This window comes from Pinus tabuliformis, chromosome 4_2, assembly GCF_031772625.1.
Source record: "Pinus tabuliformis cultivar Carrire ecotype Pingquan chromosome 4_2, CPIR1, whole genome shotgun sequence".
Lineage (NCBI taxonomy): Eukaryota > Viridiplantae > Streptophyta > Pinopsida > Pinales > Pinaceae > Pinus > Pinus tabuliformis.
The window spans coordinates 1,025,275,436-1,025,297,760 of NC_142304.1; the positions used below are offsets into that span (position 1 = coordinate 1,025,275,436).

Here is a 22,325-nt window from a genome sequence, read left to right on the forward strand (position 1 = left end):
GAAACCCAACAGCGAAAATATGAAACCCTCTTGTCATTTAAAAATTCCACACATATATTTTAAGTGTTCTAAATAATATCAAGGATCAGAGCTCCTTGCTGAAAACCCTGCACACTCAGCCATAGTTGTAGGCCTCCTTTCCTTAAAAAGGACCTCAAACAAACTTCTGAAAACAAACACAAAAAAAACTATTTGAGGAGCCACGACTCTAGCGGTCTCGAAAGACCCATCTAGAGCTTTCATTACTGTCTTTTTGACTTGGTGGCCCGTCCATAAAAACCCTACCTTAGAAAGATTTAGAGAGATTCATATTACCTGGAGTTGGTTGTGGCAATGAAATCAGAAGGAGGGTTTGCCATAGTGCCAAGTTGAATCTTCCGTCCCGAAAACCAAACCTTTCACCATAATAGAGAATTGGTATTAGAAACATGCAACGGAAAATAGAAACTGTAATAAACGCTCTAAACCCTAAAACACAAAGATAACTATGTGGAAATAAGATCTGAAAGCTTACCTTCGGAGAGAACATTCTAGGCCCTACCTCTACAGAACGAATTCCAGAGCATTGAAGCGGTTTTGGGTTCATCAGGGTATTCCGAGATGTCGGAACACAATGAAAATGGTCTAGTGAACCCAGATTGCAGATGAAGACAAACACTGAAGGATAGAGCAAAGCCATAACCTCTTGGGAATTCTAGAGTGAAACAATGACAAATTGAAACCACACTATTGAGAAATGAAGGATCGATAACCTGAGGACCGTTTGATCCAAGTAGGCCATGGTGAATCGTTAATGGAGGAACCTGATCCCGAGGGTTAGGTGGGATAAGGATAGATGGATCACCTCGAGGCAACCACCCAAACCCGGACAACTGAAGCACTAAATACACGTGTTTCTAGAGCGAGATTCGAGGCTATGGCATGTAAATATTTAATGCAAAGGCCAGCATTGTACCCATATGTTTATTACACAGGAATGTAACAATTGTAAAGTCAAATTCCACGTACAACCAAATCCCGCCGCATTCATTATACAATAATACATAGCATGTAAAGTCCAACCATTGCATTCGTATAAATTTGATAATGGCAATTAGTAAGGTTGTTTAAAAGTCATACATGATGGTTAATCAATGATTATGTCTTGTTTAACATATATATGTAATTTTGGGGTGACTTAAGTGAAAACAAAAGTTTTTTTTTATATATTAGTGTTTGATAGATGGATGTGTTGCAATTAACCTCTTCCTTTCCTCCACTTTCCTCATCTTTAAAGGTGTTTGCAATAAAAAAGACTAAAAGAACATCTATGAGATCTACTTTATCGCTAGTAATGCCAACATATTTATGGATCAAATTGAAAGGTTAGCCTTAAACACTTTCCACCAAAATCCAAAATTTTGGTATCTATTGTTTGATGATACCTTTGTGGTTTGGCCATATGGCTACCCAACCTTCACCTATTTCCACAACTACCTAAAAAAATCTCACCACATATTGAGTTTACTATACAAATCTAGGTATACATTGCTCTCTCCGTTCCTGACATTCTCATTTCTTGTTCTTAAGTATCTGAAGAAACTCTTACCCATCATGTTTACTGAAAAACACCCACACTGACAAATACCACCATGCCTATTCATGCCATCACCCAATCCAAAAATACACTATCCTTAAAGCTCTTTGCCCCCAAGTCTTTTGCATCTCTTATCCCCAATTCCTTGAAAACAAGAAATCCCATCTTTCTAAAACTTAGGAGTTTAATTGGTACTTGTCTGCATAAATTTGTAACATTTTTCCTCTTCACACTCCACCTCATATTTCCCCTTTAACCTTCATTTCTCTTCCTTGTACTCAAGGAACTACTAATGGTATTTCTCAAGCCTTTGACCAAAAAGAATATAAAAACTATTTTCAAAACATTTAAAACCTTAAAACACCTTTTTAGAACTGCCACGAATAGATTTGACCCCTTTTTCATCACAACTTTTACTAAATCCCATTCCCCTATGGAAATTAATATATTCGAAAAACAAAAAATAGTGTTTACCAAAATCAGTGTCCCTATGAAAAAATCATATATTAGGAAAATAGGAAAATATTTTAATGTCTACCTTAAAATGCCACATAGTTAACACTAGACATGATGATACCATCAAGTCTATTATGGTTATGGTTGAATATCCTCATAGATTGAATCACCTCAACTATTTTGACGAAACCAATCTTCTTTCATTTACCCTTCTTGTTGCACTTGCACTATTTATGAAGCTATCTAAATTGAAAAGTTGCAGACAACTTGAATTGAGAAGCACTATAAACTCATAAATTAGTGTTGGAAATAGATAATTCACTGCATTAGCTAATAACCATTGCAATTTTTTTGCCTATGAGTTTCTTACCTCTTCACTTGCCCTCTATTATTATAGTTTATCTTTTTTTCTCTTTTTCTCCTCTTCTTCTCTCTATGAATATTTCTTGATTTTTTAATCCATCCCTTAATTTCTCTTATTTCTTTTTTTTCTATCCAATATCAATTTAATTTAAATTTATATAATTTTATTTTATAATATTTATAAAAAAATAATAATAATAACAACAATAATTTCACATTATATTTTATTAATTTATTATGTATTCTTCCGAGACTATTTTCTCTTTTTTCTTTAAACAACTAATTTTCTTACATATTTATTAAGATATTTATTAAGTTATTCAGCACCTTCAATCATTGATCATTTCCTACAAATTCACACCGTTCATATCCAAAAATAATAATATCATGCGAGGATATTATTCAAATAAAACCCTATTAAAAATATACTATTAACCCTGATATATTTTGGAATATCACATGTCCATCTGACATCAAAATATACAGTACACCCTCGTCCCTCGTCCCTAGGAGGGATCTCTATGCACTGCTCTGCCCAGACAAGTGACTTTCTCCGGAGCAACTTTTTGGCTTTGGCTCCCACTTCGTTGATTTTCTCTGTAGCACTCCCTTGTCTTTGCTTCCATTTCCTTCTCCATTAATTTAGTTTGGAGTAGGAAAACATTGCCTACTTCGAACGTTGGCTGTGACATTGTCTGCCACTGTTTATTATCTTGTTTGCAATATTTTCAAATATCTTTAGATGTCTTTGTTCAAGTTGAGCTGTGAGTTCAGAGCCATATTGATTCAGGTCATTTTATTCTCGTTCAGTCGTGGAATTTTAGGTCTGCTTCTTTGCAATCATGTTATTATTCCTTAATGCAGTACACGGATCTTTGAAGACCTCCTTCTTACCTTGAACCAATATTTTCTCATAACACCATAATATGGAAGTTCCATTAAAGCACCTAATTTTCTTGTAACAGATATTAAAGTTCCAGGAATGCTCCTGGTTAGGTGAGAAGTTTACTTGATATGCAGAAAGTTTAGAAAGGTTATCATAAGTGAGAAATACTAAAAATAAATAAATTAATAATTGAGTTATTACTTTTTCGTTTCACCAGATAGAAAAACAGTTCACTAATTAATCATTAACTTACTGCGAAGTTTTAATATTTATCAGCGATTTATGCCCACAAAGCCTGTAGAGTGTACTACTTTTGTAATATCCTGACATGTTTCTCAAATCTCCGGCTGTGTGCGGTTGCAACAATGTGAAAGTTTTATATATTGTTAGGAGAAGCCGCCTCTTTGAAGTATCAGTGTGGCCTGCTGCCTAAGGTGTGGAGATCCATTCTTATCATCTCTTCAAAGAGAATGCCTACATAATTTTGTACCTTGCCATGGAAATAGTTAAGCTCTTTAAATATAAGAATATTTCGAAGTGTACGGTTCTGTAACAACTATAAAACCTGTAACAGCTATCCAACAAGACTCTCTTAAAGTGATTTCGAGGTGTTTATCATGACCTCAATCTTTGCCAAATTCAATCTGATCGTCTGAATTGGAAGGTGTCACATTGAAAATATTGTCATGAGGTGATGAGGCATAGTTGAAAATATTGCCTGCCACATTGGAATTGTCATATCATTGAAAATATTGGCATCACTGAAAACTGTCATATCATATTATGGAATGTATTGTCAACGAGGTGCAATTGACAACGTAATTCATTAAGTATTCCATGGAGGACATAAAGTGTTATATTGATGTAATAAAGTTACGTTATGTTATGGTCACAGAAGTGTTTGTCCAGAAAGGAAGGGTCATACAGTCAGTTTGAAGTGATTATCACTAACTCACGACAGCATCATATATTGATTTAGAATCACACGCTGAGCATATTTGAGTTTTGTAATTGATTTTTGGTAAAATCATTGGAAAAAAAAAGAAAAAGATTATTGTGTTTTTTATAAACGTAATTGGATTTATCATTTTTTTTAAATTTCCATTTGACACTTAGAATCAACTTGGATATATTATTAACACCAATATTATGTTGGAATTTCAATTTGATTTATCTTCCAGAACTAAGTCAGAATCATTTGGAAACCTAAAATCAATTAGGCCATACTATCATCAGGATTATGTAAGGTTGGAGTTTCAAATGGATGTCACAAATACAGAACAAAGTAATATATAAATTTGAATCAACAGAGCAATACTATCATCTATTGCACCATACTGTTATCAAGATTATTTCAAGTTGAAATTTGAAATGAAGATAACTAGTTGGTGAAACATTAAATCTATATATAAATTTAGAATCTCACAATCAAAAGATATTTGAATTTTATAATTAATTTTTGATAAATATTGTAAACTAATTGTTAAAGTTTGAAATGAAGTTCACTAGTTGATTTAACATTAAATTTATATATAAATTTAGAATCTCACAATCAAAAGAGAATTATCTTTTTCCAAATTTAAAATTAGATAATTAGAAAATATTTGAGTTTTCTAATTGATTTTTATAAATGCTGGCAAATTATTTAGGAAAAAAATATTTTTTTATTTTTCTAATTAAACTCAAATTTATCTATCATTTTAAAGATAAGATTAATTTAATTTATACTCTTATGATAAAATTAAAAAATTTAAAATGTATCGCTAAGTTATAAATTAAAATATATAATTAATAATTAAATATAAAAATCAGAGATATTAAACAGAATTGATGTTTCCTTACTGAAATCTAAATCTAATTATGTCGAAGGACTCAGTTACTTTTGAAACGTGTAATTACTTTGACAAAGATTAACAAAAAGATGTTAGAAAATGAAATTTTAAAGAAATTATAAAATACAATATTTCAATAAGTAGAGCTATAAATTTTAAAATCTTATATTAAGATTGAAAACTGCCAACTTGTTAGAGGTCTCTCTCCATCGACCTTTCGTTCAATGATTTGTTGTAGATATTCCACCTGTCACTCTATGCACTTCTTTATATTAGTTTTTATTGAAACCAACCTCCTTCAGAGAAGTGTTAATTAACATGATATGCCATTCTAAATTGAAATTAATGCAATGACTTTGTATGCCACACATTTGAAAACACACAAAAAAATCGAAATGATATGCTTGGTTGTGGTATATCTTAAAACAAAGCACAGGTTCATGCAGGATACTCATAAGTTCACTTCTGTCTTGAGGCAATGTAATCTGCAAGACCCAACAAAGGTGCAGCCTTAGTTGGGTTGAAGCAGGATAACTCCTGCTTACCTCTGTTCAACAATTCATCAGCAAATTCCTTTGCTTTCTCCAAACCCATCAGCTTGGGATAAGTGGCCTTATCGCTAGTCAAATCCTTTCCTGCAGTCTTGCCCAATTCTTCTGATGATCTTGTGACATCCAGAATGTCATCCACAACCTGAAACAGAAGCCCCACGCAACGGGAATACTTTCGAGCTCTCTCGATCTCATAGTCCGAAGCACCACCGATGATGGCCCCACACACAACCGAGCACTCCAAGAGCACTGCAGTCTTGTGAATATGAATCCACTCGAGAGTCTCAAGGTCAATAGAAGGATCTCCTTCGCTCTCAATATCGACAACCTGGCCACCCATAACCCCTTCAGAGCCTGTTGCTCTACCCAATTCAGATAGCAGCCTCAAAATTCTATCACTCCCAACAGTTCTGCTTGTGGAGACTGCAATGTGCTCAAAGGCCAGTGAGAGAAGTGCATCTCCTGCAAGAATAGCAGTATCTTCCCCAAAGACCTTATGACTTGTAGGCTTACCTCGGCGTAGGTCATCGTTGTCTATGCAAGGCAAGTCATCATGAATCAAAGACATTGTGTGGATCATTTCAATTGCACAAGCAGTTGGCATCGCAAGCTCCTGTGTTCCTCCCACAAGCTCGCATGCTGCAATGCACAGAACAGGACGAACTCGTTTGCCTCCTGCTAGAAGAGAGTACCTCATGGATTCATATAATTTTGAGGCATAACGTTGTGGGACTGCCTTATCCAATGCTTCATTCACGTCCATTGCCTTGGAATGCAGGTACTTGTCGAAATCAAATTCAACGACATTCTTCACCTGTTCAGGAAGATTAGCCAACTGTGCAATTGTTTTTGATGACCTAATTGACGATACTAGACATCTTTGTGACAGCAACCCTTTCTTCAAATGCCCATGGAGATGCAGATGTTCACCAGAAGATGTGCTCAATGAAGTTGATACGCCTTGAATTTTTTTTAATGGGAACGACATTCCTTTCAGACTATATTCTGGAGAAGAAATGCTCGTACAATACAGGCCATGGCTGAAGCTAACTACCATGCCACTGTAACCCATGTTATATTCCCTATGATTAGTTCCTACCGTCTACTGCAACCAAAAAAACAAAAAATTCAGAACAGGGAAATATATAGAACTTTGAATGCCATAGAAGAGTAAATGCTGCTTTCACATGCATACGAGTTAAAAACGTTTGTGCTAAAAAAGTAAACCTCAACTAACTGCTTCCAACAACATATAGCACGGAGCCAAAGGTTATGCATACGAGTTACAAAACAAAAACTGTTTGCTGTTAAAATTACTACAAAGAGAAAATCGAGTAACAAAACATGTTGTTTAAAAAAAAGAAACCCATGGAAAAACTGTTTGCTCTTAAAATTAATACAAAGAGAAAATCGAGTAACAAAACATCTGGTTAAAAAAAACAAAACCATGGTTGATTATTGTTTAGAAGAAAGTGCAGTTTGTAAAGCAAAGAGAGAAAGAATACATCTACATGGCAGAAAGAATATATCTAAATTTCTTTAAATATGGTTAGATTAATCTTTTCTATAAATCCATAAAATGAACATATTTTTAAATATATTGAAACAAATTTTAAACCTGTATCAAATAACATATTTTTTAAACATGGTTCACGAAAGTTTTAAAATAGCTTTATTCTATACCAATTTTCACCAGAGGCAAATTATGCTGCTGTGCTAGTCTAAATAACTACTGTGCTAATCAAAATAATTGTGAGAAGCTACAATAAATTACGGGCAGAGAAGGTGCAATAAATTGCTAGGAAATGATGGCAGGAAAGTGCACTAAACTACTGACAAATAAACTATATTAAGGATATAATAAAAATGTACTGAAAATTTCTTTATACTCTAAATTTTTATTTTATAATCTGCTTGAGTTTTCAGTTGGGTGGGATACATTTTCATGATATCCCATATATCATTTTGATAGAGGTTGGGAATTGATGACTTTACATCCAAAGAAATTGAACAAACTACTTTATATCAAAAAATAACTTAACAAAACAAACAATCCCTATCTACCCAAAACCCCTTTGACATCGGGTTTGACATCTTACAATCTGTGTTAAGCACATAAAAATAATCAAATAACAAATAAAATTGTTACATGTTCCTAAAAAATCGATCAAATCTTTCACCATGGCTAATTATAAGCTAGTGCCGATACACATGGACGCTCAACGGTGGCGAATTATGTTGCTGTGCTAATCTAAATAGCGGCTGTTCTATTCTCAAAATTGCGATAAGCTACTAACAAATAATTGAGGGAAGGTGCACTAAACTACTGACAATTAAACTTCAAATGACTCTTTGCAGTAAAACTTGTCGTTTGTATAAGTAGGGACAATAAAGATGCATACTAGTTTAAATAAATTTGTATTGAAAAAAAACTTCAACTAATTGCTTACAGAAACATTAACTAAATGATCGCGGGAGAGTACAATAAATCTCACCATACCTCTGATGATTCTCAGAAATGGAGAAATTGGGTACATGGAATATGAATTTAAAGGCGTTGAGGATAGAATGTTTGTCGGAAACGACAAACGTCGGAGATACCATTTATTTGGAATCGTTATAGTATTGGAGAAATTATTAGGGATGTGCTGACGATGATTAATAAAAAATAATATTAGAAATGAGGAGATTTTATCTCTTGAATTACCGGTTAGTAGGTTTTAAGGGATAAGACTTGTCTGGGGATGTGCTGACGATGATTAGTATATAATATCACAAATATATCTCTTGAATTATCGGTTGGTAGGTTTTAAGGGATAAGGCTTCACTTTCCAGATGTTTCAGGATATTGTGTAGTTAACCTAATTTTTTATATCCAAGAGATTAGCTTTTATATGAGCAGAAACAGTTTTATGACATGCTCCAAATTCAAAATAATAAAATATTTGCTTTCTTTACTCATATTTTTGAAGATTTTTTGGCGAAAATCACATAGAGATACTTTTGTATCGAACCAACCAGTGTGGTTCATTGTCACCACAAGTTGAATGAGCAGATCTCCCTTTGCATATTAAATAGACAGGGCAGAATATCCAATGACCCAATTTTACTAGACAAGGTAAGGGCTAAAATGACAACAATGAGATTTGACCGGAAAACGGCTAATTTGACTATGATAAGGGGTAAAAACTTTCTTTATTTAAATAAGTTAATACGGTTATAAATGTAAGAGGACCATTATAAATATATACTAGAATTAATATATTATCATAAATTAAATTATTTTCAAAACTACTAAAAATAAAGTAAACCATACATATATATATTAAAATAAATTAACTTAAATTAGTCAGAATAAGTAAAACAAAAATACATTAATTTAAAATTGTCACGTAAAGTTCTTATATAAGTATTAGTTAGTTATAAAAATAGAGTAGTAGTTATTAAATTTTAATTAAAAAAAGAGTTAAAATAAAATTAATTTTATATCTATAGTCAAAGAGTTTTTATAATTATAGGTGTTAGAAAAATATAAGAAATTAATAATATATTAGTTTTAAATAGATTACTTTTAAATTCATTTCATAAAACAATTATAAAATAAATTACCTTTAAATTAATTTAAAGAGTTTTTTTGTTGTTAGAAAAATATTTTAATAAATTCTTTTAAAATACAATTAATTTTATATTAATAGTCAAAGAATTTAAATAAATATCAAGAGTTAAAAATATTACAATATTAGAAATTAATTAATAGTCTATCTAAATAGTATATTAATTAATTATAAAATAGATTGAAGGTTAAATTTGATAACCATTTTAGTTTTAAGTGATGGAAATTTTGAACTTAAAATTTACTTCTGTATATTTTCAATCAATGTAGCTTATCCAACCAACTTTTTAAAAGATCATTTTCTCTTGTATGGTGGGACGCTGCAAAGAGTACAAAGTGGGTGGAACAATAACATTGGCTTTAGATCTAGTAGGTGGAATAATTGGGTTTTGGAAAAGATAGGTGGTACGATTGAGTAGGTGGAATAACTGGTTTTGGATAGAGTAGATGGTATAATGGAATTGAATGTTTTTAAACACCGACTATATAAGGAAATTTGAGGATATAAGGATAGCAAATATAATTTTTATTATTTTATATTTTGAATGTTACCAATACACTTTTATGTACGCTCAACACATAAAATGTTATTAGTATCAATTATCATAAATTTTATAAAAATGGTTTGATTTTAGAATTTAGGCATTCAATTTTGAGAAGAATCTTTGGCGAAAATCACATAGAGATAATTTTTTCGACACGTTTCGAACCAACCAGTGTGGTAAGTTGAATGAGCAATGCATTATAAATAGATCAGGCAGAATATCCAGTTAACGGCTAGAATCATGAAAGCTCAATTTGACGGCGAAACTGCTAGTTAGACCAAAATTTAATTAATTAATTAATTATTATTATTATTATTATTTTTAATTCAAATCAGTTAATTCGGTTATTAATTTCTTATTAGATTAAACAGAAATTAGTCAGTTACGACTACCTCTCATGGAAATGGTCATACGTTTGAATGACTTACTTAACGCAGTTGAATCCCAAAAATGATATCTAATATAATGCACTGCGTAAATCCCCATACATAAATTGACAATTTTATAAATATATATTAAAATAAGTGAGTTAATATACTATACTCAAAAATAATCGAGTAATTAAAAATAGTTAACTATATTTAAATAAATATAAGTCAATTATATTTTAAATCAAATATTAGTTAAAGGGAGATTAAATCTTAAAATAAAATAATTATAAATCAACGAGGTTATATAAATATTAGTTAGTTGTATAAGCTAAAAATAGAATATTCTATAAATAGTTAATACTATTTTCAAATATAAGCTAAAAGGACAAATAAATAAATAACTAAGTTTCATATTCATATTCAAAGAGTATCCTGATAAAAATATTAGAGAATTCAATATTTTTTTTTTCTAAGTAAAGGCTACTGCTATATTAAAGAAAAGAAAAATATGTACATAGTTTAGATCTCGCGAGGAGGCCGAGGCCAGTCCTCAAACTGAAGAGTCTGGACTATACTGTCTATCTGCTTTAACCGAGTCACAAAACATAGTCCATAATCATGGTTTCTGGACATCAAGTAACCTGGACTCAAACTAACAAAGACACCATAGCTACTGGCAGGACAGAGCCATTTTACATCATTGACACTGAAACAAAAAGAGCATGCTGCTGAAGCCTGAGACTTGCAGCAATAGCTATACTGAGACCTTGGACTGAAATGGACACAGGAAAACAACATCATTTGTATTGACATGACTACAAAAAAGATAAAACAGAGCACCCGATGATAACTAGGCTGTCTGGCTGGTTGAGGCCTTCTGCGTGCCATTGTCCTGGCTGGGCGAGTCGAGCCAGATGACCATCCCATCCTCGTCCCGAAGCAACTCTCCCGGACTTGGCTGAGCCTGAGCGCTGGGGACCTCCATTTCCAAATTCAAATTGGGCAGCTGCAGTATCTCTTGCACAGAGACGTCATTACCCGAGACATCCTGAAACGGAGCTTGCTGGACCAGGGCGTTTTGGGCTGGAGCTGCCTCGAAACGGTGGGTTCTGTAAACCAAACCGGTCATGTCGCCCAACAAGATGTCGCTGTCGTGAACACTTGCAGGGGAATTAGAATTGTGCATACCAGGTTCCTCCTCGGTGATGAAAACCGTGAAATTAACCACGACTTCTGGCCTGACTAGGCGGCTAGGGAACCTGAAGCGGAATGTCTGGTAGGTGCCTTGTGGAAGAAGGCATTCCTGCTCTGAGTCTTCCATCTCTGAGGATGGTGGCGCCGCGGTTATGGGCGAAATTGGCTGCACATCTTCCATCTCTGGACCAACCCGGATACCAGATCTTCCTCCTCGCCTGGGAATTCCTCTGCTACGCGGCATGGCTCTTAAGACCAGAGACTCCAGGCACTTGTCAAGCCCTCGAAAACTGGAAGCTGGGGTAACCTTTCTCCGAATGCGCAGAGCAACAATATACCGGTTCTGTGCTAGAATTGAAATGTGAGTTTCAATATAATGCATAGCGTCCATACTCCTGTTCTGCCTTGAGCGCTGAGCAGACATGCTCGGCATGAATGCGGCGTCCCGTCTCCACTGCAACGAACTGAATGCGGCGTTCCGTCTCCACTGCAACAAACTGAATGCACTGACCTTGTGCATTAACTCATCATACCTTATACCATCCTCCGCGTACCAGAGCTGGCGTTCCGTCCTGCTCCCATGTGACATGGCGTGTGCCATCTTTAATGACTGGTGGAAGCACCCGCATCCGGGTTAGAGAATTCAATATTACTTAATAGTTAAAAAAATAAAAAAATAAATAAAATAAAAATACCATAAATAAATAAATAAAAATATTAAATTTAATTTAAGAATCAAAGAGCTTGAAAAAAATAAAATAAATAAATAATAAGAATAAAAATAAATAAATATTAATTTTAATTTAAAAAAAATAAATAAAAATAAAAATAAAAAATTAATAATAATAATAATAAATAAATAAAAATTTTAATTTTAATTTAAGAATCAAAAGAGCTTGAATATTAAAAAAAAAAAAAGAATAGGAGGATAAAACGATTAGGAGGAGAGGGCTGGGACCCAACAACTACTGATCTTCCGGCCATCCTCTCTATTGAGATTGTTCGGCCTTTTTTCAATCTCAAGGGCTTCCCTAAATTTCCGGTGGAGAAAACCAATCACCATGTCTGCATCGAAAAAGCTAGTGTGATTGCTAGAGTGTCGCAATTCCATCACTGGAAATTTAGGGAAGCCCTTGAGATTGAAAAAAGGCCGAACAATCTCAATAGAGAGGATGGCTGGAAGATGAGTAGTTGCTGGTCCCAGCCCTCTCCTCCTAATCATTTTCTCCTCTTATTTTTTTTTTTTAATATTCAAGCTCTTTTGATTCTTAAATTAAAATTAATATTTTTATTTATTTATTTATTATTATTATTATTAATTTTTTATTTTTATTTTTAGTTATTATTTATTTTTATTCTTATTTTTTATTTATTTATTTATTATTATTATTATTATTTATTTATTTATTTTATTTTATTTCAAGCTCTTTGATTCTTAAATTAAAATTAATATTTTTATCTATTTATTTATTTATTTTATTATTATTATTATTATTATTATTATTATTATTATTATTATTATTATAAATCTGTTTGATTCTTAAATTAAATTTAATATTTTTATTTATTTATTTATGGTATTTTTATTTTATTTATTTATTTTAACTATTAAGTAATATTGAATTCTCTAATATTTTTATGAGGATACTCTTTGACTATGTTTGTCCTTTTAGCTTATATTTGAAAATAGTATTAACTATTTATAGAATATTCTATTTTTAGCTTATACAACTATCTAATATTTATATAACCTCCTTGATTTATAATTATTTTATTTTAAGATTTAATCTCCCTTTAACTAATATTTGATTTAAAATATAATTGACTTATATTAATTTAAATATAGTTAACTATTTTTAATTACTCAATTATTTATGAGTATAGTATATTAACTCACTTATTTTAATATATATTTATAAAATTGTCAATTTATGTTTAATCTAATAAGAAAATTAATAACCGAATTAACTGATTTGAATTAAAAAAATATAAAAAAAATTAATTAATTAATTAATTAAATTTTGGTCTAACTAGCCGTGTCAAATTGAGTTGTCATGATTCTAGGCATTACCTGGATATTCTGCCCGATCTATTTATAATGCATTGCAAGATCTGCTCATTCAACTTGTCCTGACGATGAACCACACTGGTTGGTTCGAAACACGTCGACAAAATTATCTCTATGTGATTTTCGCAGAAGATTTTTCTCAAAAACGATTTGATTTATTATAGAAGACTTGATTAATATGATTGGTTTTTTTTAATTCAATATTTTAATTGATTTTTATTTTATATGGTAATAATAAGAAGAATATGAGTGTAGGAAAAAAAAAGTATGATGTTATAGTTTAAGGATAAAAATTGAATTAGATATCTTTAGGATAAAGTATTGACTTTTTTTTATTACTTTAAATAATGAGAGGGGATATTAATATGATTCATTTTATATTCATTGAATCATAGATATTTATATAAATACACGTTTATTTAAAATAGTGTTTCTAGAGTTTTAATTTATAACTATTAATAATTATTAGATAAATAGTAAGGGTTAATCTCCATAAATTATTATAGAATATTCTTAGTAGTATACATTATTTAAAAGTTGACATTTATCTCCAAAATAGTTGTCATTTTCATTCATTTAATTAAATTAATTAATTAAAAAAATCATTGAATAAGTATCATTTAGTATTAATAATCATGGTATTATCTCATGCTATTGTAACAAAGTCCATTTATAGATTAAGAATCTCCATGATAAAGTGGGGTAAATTTCCATGGATAAGAATTTTGTTCCATGTTTTTTCAAATGTACATATACTTAACTAATATGTTAATTTTTTTATAATTAATAATAATAAAGCTGATATAATTTTGTTTTTTTTTCTTAATTTCAAATGTATTATGAAGTCATTTAATATCATCTAGGGTTATCTTAATTTGTTTAGTCATGTTGCTAAAGAACCTTCGTTATTGAGGGGTCACAATTTCATGGTTGAGCCTTGAGCTTGAAATAAAATATTTCAATGTCTTTAGTTTATATTTTCATATGTTTTTTTTAAATTATTACATTTACCTTATAAATATTTAAATACATGACTTAAATAAAAGTTATGAACATTCATTTTAACTAATATATTTCAATATAGATTTATGTTGATGGTGTTAGACTAGCCAACATGTTAGGTGATCTCCCTCGTAAGAAGTCCCAACTAGATCTCATACCGTTTGATGTAGGAGTCCCAACAGTGGGTCGCATGGTATCGCCTTGACCGCAGTTGCACGGAGAGGTAAGTAGGATGTCCTTATTGGTAGAAAGGGTGTGACTAGCGTAGCAAGCCAAGGAAGATGTATGAAGGGTTCTAACACACGGAATGTGGAATGAGTGCACCCCTTAGAAACCTATGGAAACATGCAGCTTAAAAGGGAACACACAAGAAAAGATATATCAGAGGCTAGAAGGAAGGTTAGCTAATGATCCAAAGTGATGGTTAAACTAACAACACATCTAAATAAGATTCATACATACATATATAGAAAGAGCCCATACATAAATGCATAAGCAAGCAGCTACATATATAATTACAGTAACCAAGACAGTTGAACTACAATAACAACATATGCATGAAACATGTTGGCTATGTTATATTAAGAAAGTGAAAGTTCCAATCATACATACCACCATGACCAACTACTAGTCTTGACAACAGAACGTTACAGTCACTTCCGCATATTCCTCCAAAGAGATATACTAGCTCTGCACTGTGGAGAATGCAATTCTCATTACAATACACTCTAATATTTCTCTAAGATACGCCTATTGGAAGCATGGCTTCGAAAAGACTCTACAACGAGTTATGAGGTTCTATAAATAGAAAAGGGTGAGGCGACCCTTGACATTCCCCTTTGTGACTCTTCACCTACCCTCATGACTCTTCAACTACTACATGACTCTTACATTCGACTATTGACATTTGGTCTTTCACTTTTACAACATGTTACATTACAATCTGCACATGTCCCAATGTGAGACAAAATAGGATTGAGTAAGCCATGCAAGACACCATTATTACACTGACAACTGTGGGAAGACCAACTCTTTGACATCCTCATGACGATTGATGGTGGCAAACTGATGCCAAGCTTGGTAGTCTGTGATGGTCTTTACCTCGGTGAGTGTGTCAATGGATGGGATCACATGTGTGAACAAAATGAAATTCATGCTCTTGAACACACGTGCATGTGATCGACAACACTGCTCACCCTGAATGCTCTGTGCTAGCTGCTGGGATGGGTCTATAACCTGTATGGGCACAATTTCATCAATATCTTCATGTTGTGCCTCCTATTGTACATGTTCCTATTGCACTTCCTTCTCTCATCTATGGAGCTCCTATTCTTCCCTGAGTTGTTGTTTCAACTCCTATAACTCCTTCTTTGTTTCCTCCATCATCCGTTTCTCTCTTTGCCTTTGCGTGAGCCTCTTGTCGCATTGTCACCTCTTAGCCTCAATCGCCAAATCTTCTTTCATCACAAGTGGGTCTACTTTGAACTTGTAGCTTTGCTCTGCCTCTGCGTTGTCAACAACCTTCCTCTTGCCTTGGTCATGCGCATGTCTGCTACCTTTTGTTGTTGCTAATGGTGTTGCTCGCTGCGATGATGCTATCATTTCATCTTGATATCCTTGTCTATGAACAACTTGGTGTCTTCACAGATAGGCAAGCTCATAGACACTCACTCAACTGCATCTCTAGTTGTCCTCTCAATGGTGTCCTTTGACCCTACTCTCTTTGAGGCCATTGTACCTGTACTGCTGAGAGGCAGACGGTCACCTGTGATACTTGGAGACATAGCACCACTCATGGAAAGCAATTTGTCGGTTGAGAACCAAAAAAAATTGAGGACTGGCATGAAACATACCTATGTGACTAACTTTGAAGATTGTGCAATTTTAACCAAGAGGGTGGGAGATTGACTACCAAAACTGTGGAAGGCACAGTACGAGCTGTCAAGAGGCTGACTGGTTACTGGAACTACATAATGCACAGTCCCGCCTAGCCTGCTGAGTACTGAAACTGAGAAATGCGCAGTATAGGTCAGCAGTGACATGCAAACCAGCAAACTGCATTGCAGAATTTTTGGGGCCAGCAAGGCACTGCCTCCCAGAATTGCATAATGCAAGCCTGGAGATGAGTGTTGGGTTAGATTTGCATAGTTTCTAGAGGGAAGGCAAAGCTTTCACTTCCAGAAATGCACATTTTCTAGCTGGGCAAGGCAAGGTCTCGGCCAAGGCAACCCAGACCTGCCAATGGACGACTAAAAACATGAAAAGTTTGAATGCATGGCGAAGCTAAGTGAAAACAAGAGTGAATGATCATGCATGAAAATAGTGAGTGTAGGATTCATAAAATAGGAAAACAAGCATGTGTGTGAAGTGAAACTCCACAATGGTGACCGTGAGTGCAAAAACAGTGTCATACATGCGACAACAGTGAGATGCAATAAAAAAATAAAACATTGATTCTACAAGATAGCATGCATCAAAATGACAGCAAGTGTTCATTGAAACCAAGCAGACAAGCTTACACAAAGAAAAGAAAAAAAAAAACGATAGAAAAGTAGTAAAAGACGTGAAACATCGACTTACCCCGAAAAAGTTTAGTTGAATGTGCCGAAGACTCCTAGATGCAATTATTGGACACCTATTCCTTAATGGGTTTGTGTGGAAGCGAAATAGACAAAAGGAAGTCCAAGAGACCTTGGGATGTGAAACCCAACGGTCAAACCATGTGCTATAGATGTATATCATTTGTTAATAAAAAATGTATTCTCATGTTTTATCCTTCAGATTATGTTGTTGCCCATGTGTGTTTAACATGGTATCAGAGCAGGCGTATCCCTGCCTTGCATAATTTCTTTGAGCCATTTGTTTTATGGTCTTTATGAGCAGGTCCTATTTTTAGTATTCCTGCCTTTGTAACTCCTTATATCAGTCTTTCTGCCATATTTTCTTTCTGCACCCTCTGCTCTCCTTGGGCTGTGCATAATTTTCTTTTCTGCACTCTCTGGTCTCTCTGCATAACCATTGTCAACCATATTCCATATATTCCGACCTATCAGATACGAACGAGAGATTCCCTTATTCATAATCACCCGCATATAATCAGAGCGCTGCTCATCTACTCTTCTTTGAGTGTTTTTACTCATAATCACTCGCATAAATCAGAGCGCTGCTCCTCTGCTCTTCACTGACTGTTTCTACTCATAATCACCTACATAAATCAGAGCGTCACGTTTGCAAATCCCTATTTTAAGTTGAACTACTTCTTAAATAGCATTGGTTTGAGCTTCCTGTGCTTTGGCTTTCTCAAGGGGTGCTTGACAATACTTGGCGTAACGTCTTTGTGCCTACTCCTCGCCAACAACCTTTCCATTTAGGTCTGACCATACTCGCATAGCCCAGATGTGAAGTTCGAATTGTCTGTACCTTTGGCTTCAATAGAAAATCATCACACGATACTCCTCACAAAATTGTTGCCTTGGATTCCATCTTTACCTATCTGTCTACTTGTTTCTTGTCCAAGTAATACATGTAATGCCTGGTCCAATTATTCCTGTCATATGGTTCTGTGGTATTGAACATTAAACGTATCAGTGCCTTTCTTACCAGTAGTCTGCCCTGCCATATTGAAACTAATCTGCATGGTAGCATTACGATTACAATGTTTTCAGACCTCGTCGAAGGTTCTATCCATTTTGTTGCATTCTGCACAAATGAGAGAATGGCAATTTAAAATTGAGAGTCTTCTTAAATCTCAAATCTCCATGCATTTGAATCCATCAAGCGGATGAATCCAAGCCTAATTAACCATCAAGGACATTTCATTACAGATTTGATCAAGTCTCTAGACTTTTAAAGTGACTCGTTACTTTTACAGTGACAGTCGAGGCTTTTAGTAGTCCACAGGGAGCAGAAAGAGAATGCCCTGTGTTGAATGTCGTAGTCTGTGCACTAGCTATGCCCTACCATTTAATGGAAACTCTGCAAATTGTGACTGATGATGCGTGACTTCTACAGATTCATTCAAATTGGTATGTTTTCTACAAGTCGTGAACTACATTGAATGTACGTTGGCCTGCAAGTGTATACACTGCATTGACTGGGTGATGTAATATTGGTAAATTGAATGTTGAGTATGGATGGTTTTTATGGTGCGCAAAAAAAAAAAAATCTTTGTTTACTGAAACATTACAGAAATCCAAGCATCTATTCATTGTTATTACGGGTGGAGCCAACGTTATGTAGAAAAGACATTTGTTGATAAAGGCAAATGAATTGGTTAGTCCATGTTGTATCTGATTACAACCACTCATCATACTGCTCTCCATATTGCCTCATACCTCGCTGTCCGCCTTACTTCGCATGGTATATACCTCAAGACCTTTTGCAGTGTGTTCAAGCCTTTGTTTATGCACTGGTTAAATGTTGAATGCACACTAGTGCAATGTAGTGGTGTTGTGGCTAAAAAAAAAAATGGTTGGTTACTACATTGTAAGGGTCATTCTATACACATGCATCCACCATATTAGCTTGCTCACTCATTCATACTGTGTGTATCTTGTGTGTTAAATTATTTTTTAAGGTCGTTTGGTATATGCACATTGATTGGTGTCCTATGCCACTTGGTGTGTTTGGTGTGGCTACATTTGTTTCCTATGTAGCTTATCGAGTCAGTATCAAATTCGTGGAAGCCTGGTGAACCTGATGTTACAACTCTCAAGAAACAAGGTGAATTTGTGAGGAAATAAAGGTTGATGTAGTATAGCTCAGGACCCTTGAAGAGGGCAAGCTAATCATAAGTGTAGAGTGAACACATTGTTCTTGTTGCTGGTGCGTTTGAACAGACCGCCATTCAAGACTTGAATGCAAATACCATAGAAGTCTTATAAATAATTGAAGATTTGATCTAAATAACTAAGGCTCAAAGGGAATTTGACAGTGTGCACCATCATCCTCAGCTTGTGTGTTGTTAGCTCCATTGAAGCGGAAGTGTGGTGGCTTGAAATCGCCATTCGTGGCTCTCCAAACTTCCAGTCCATAGTAGATTGAAGGGAAAATGTGATTTGTTTTTGCAGTGTAGAGTTGATATATTATGTAGAGCGTGTATCATATCATGGTGCATTAAGTTTATATGTGAAGTGTCATATGAGCATTTGTGATTTATTTGCCTTGGTGAATGTATTGGTTCAAATTAGTGTTGGTTATATATGACATGGAATATTAATTGAGTTGATTCATATTTGAAGACTGTGCCACTATATATATTAATCAACTAAGTTGGTTGACGAGTTGAATTTTGTGGCATATTCATGTTCCTTTGTCATCACGATTCAGTGTTGCAGCAATAGTCCAACAAGTTTTGTGTAATTTCTAGCTTAAGATATTAATTAAAAAAAGGTTGGAGAAAATGACTAGAATTAGTGAAGTATTAGAGTTCCTAAAAACTGTGATATTCTCTACTACTCATGATACAGTGAAAATCAACAAAGTCATTCTCACTGACATTCAAATCTGTCTACAAAATGCACAAGAGAAAATTGATTTTTTGCAGCTCGAATCTCAGCTACAGCAAGAAGAACTAAAATAGAGGAGTCATCCTGAACATGTTTCTGTTCAGAACATTGAGACTACAACCCATCAGAAGCAAGTCAATAATGTTACAGTTGGTTCATATTTAGTACCCAATAAAGTAGCAGTTGTACATGCAGATACAGAAACTCAGTCTGCACTTCCCAAGCCCATCATCAGACCTTGGGAACAACTTGTCCACAACAAGCACAAAACTGGTCTTGGATATGAGAAGGACTTGTCCTTTCATATTCCAGACTACTCAAAGCCCATTCAGTTTCAGAGTGTTGGATTCATTCATGACAATTCACATCCAGCTGTTCCAGATTCTGCCCCTCTTCCACAGCAACAACAACAACAACAGATTGTGAAATACCAACACTGTGATCGAGTTGGCCATTTGAAAGATCACTGTTTTGATCTTCATCCATGTAAGCACTGTCATAAAACCACCCATTCTTCACACAGATGCTTCAGAAACAAACGTCTTGCAAGAACAAAGATTCATCTTGGATGGATCACTTCTTAGCAATGGGAATCAACAGCCAAGAAGATATTCCAATCACATGTCAGAACTTGTTCCAGAGTATTGAACAGTCTTGCAGTTGAGTTTTCTCCATCATCTCACCTTGTATCTGACAGGGGGGGAAATGATGTTCATCTACAAGCTTCAAAGTCACATCAAGCAAGCCTGAGCCACAACCTACCACACCAGTTTCAGAGTTGTAGCCAGAGACAAAGATGCCCCTGAGCATGCCTTCAGTTGGTAATTTGCGACACTTCCTCTAGCAGAAGACTTCAACTTCTTGCCAGCTTCAGAAGAATTCCAGGAACAAAATTGAGAACACTTTTGTTGGGTCGTCAATACGACCACTTTTTAAACACTTATTTCATCCATTTTTACTCTTCTTTATCAGGTCATTTATTATAATTTATTATATAAATCCATTTTATAATGATTCATGCTCTTATGAATGAATATTATTTATTCTCCTTTATTTCTAATAAATTGATGATTATGCATGATTTTATCAATGATAGTTTTAATAAATTGGTTGTAACACTATTCACCATTTTTAGCCTCCAATACAATTTCCAGATTGAAGATTTGATTAACTCAGAAATTCGCTGGAATAAGAAGTGACAGTTTTGCGGTTGAGATTTTGGGCAAATGAAGAAGAATCTGGAAAATCCGGAACATGGGTTTTGTCCAGAACGGACCAAATTAACTTTTGTAAGGAATGGTTTGCCCAAATTCGACTTTTATTGAGAGAAACACAGGGTTCTTTGAGCATGAGTTTCTCAGATTTGCTGTGTGGCAGTTTTCCAAATCTCAGCTGCAAAGCCAAATTCGCCTTGTTCTTGTTGAAAGATGGATGGAAATATATTTTCTTGTTAATCAATTGGTTAGAAACAATCTAATATTGTTATGAGAGATCATATTTACTATTTTATTTCTCCTCTTTATAATTATAAAAGGAGAGTATGTATTATGTATTGGGGAGGATGGCTGAGAGAATGCAGATCTATGATTTGGGAGTGATCGATTCAGAATTGAGGATTCAGAATTATGGATTCATGATCCATGATGGATGATTAGAGAGAAATAATAGGATAGGATAGGAGGACAGAGCATGAGTCTCTATTATTTCAAATTGTAATTCTGATTTTCAGACTTGTGGTGCCAAGAGGACGTGATCATATTGTAATGCCAACCAAGTTTAATGATTAATATATGATTTGGGAGTTTCTATTCATTCTTCTCGTCTGAAGTAGCCCAGCAGCATCCGTTGGCGGCTAAGGGCCCAGCCTCTGGTGGATTACGCTACTGCTGTATTATATCTTTACGATTCATGTGTGGTTTGATTTCTTTCTTTTACTCTGCTGAGTAATCTAAAGCGCTTTACTGTTTCACATATCGGCTCTATTATACTTGATTGAATATTATTTTTACTTACAACGGGAATGCTATGTTACCATTCTAACCCTGCATCACATTATTGTTTATTTTGGAAAATCATATAGCATCGTTGTTCCTTATAGATTACAAGTTAACCGCGCTTTATATTCTTGAATTGGTACTATTGTATGATTTATTCTTAAATCGTGACTGCTGTTTATTTGGAAGTGTTGTTCTGTTATCATTGCTGTTCTGAAACAATTGTTGTTCCGTTACAATTGCTATTATTTCATGGCCGTGATTCATGCATATTGTATTGAAGCTCAGATTACTGTCCCTTTTAATGATAAGTGTGTTGCGTGCTTGACTTGGGTTGCTGTACATTCAGATTTAATCCACTGTTCTA

General features: G+C 34.0%; 1 protein-coding gene across 4 annotated transcripts; it reads right to left on the minus strand.

Moving 5' to 3' along the window:
- Nucleotides 1-5,500: 5,500 nt before the first annotated feature.
- On the minus strand, nt 5,501-8,238 carry LOC149173108 (geranylgeranyl pyrophosphate synthase 7, chloroplastic-like). Of its 4 annotated transcripts, none has more exons than XM_089424499.1 (2): nt 8,165-8,238; nt 5,501-6,766 (listed from the first exon to the last, which is right to left on the minus strand). In XM_089424499.1, the coding sequence occupies exon 2, from the start codon at nt 6,734-6,736 to the stop codon at nt 5,573-5,575; it is 1,164 nt and encodes a 387-aa protein (XP_089280625.1). In that variant the 5' UTR covers nt 6,737-6,766; nt 8,165-8,238; the 3' UTR covers nt 5,501-5,572. The 4 variants fall into 4 exon arrangements, with proteins under 4 accessions (XP_089280625.1, XP_089280624.1, XP_089280623.1 ...); XM_089424498.1 differs by having other exon boundaries at nt 5,501-6,769; nt 8,165-8,229; XM_089424497.1 differs by having other exon boundaries at nt 5,501-6,769; nt 8,115-8,175.
- Between the last annotated feature and the right edge of the window lie 14,087 nt (nt 8,239-22,325).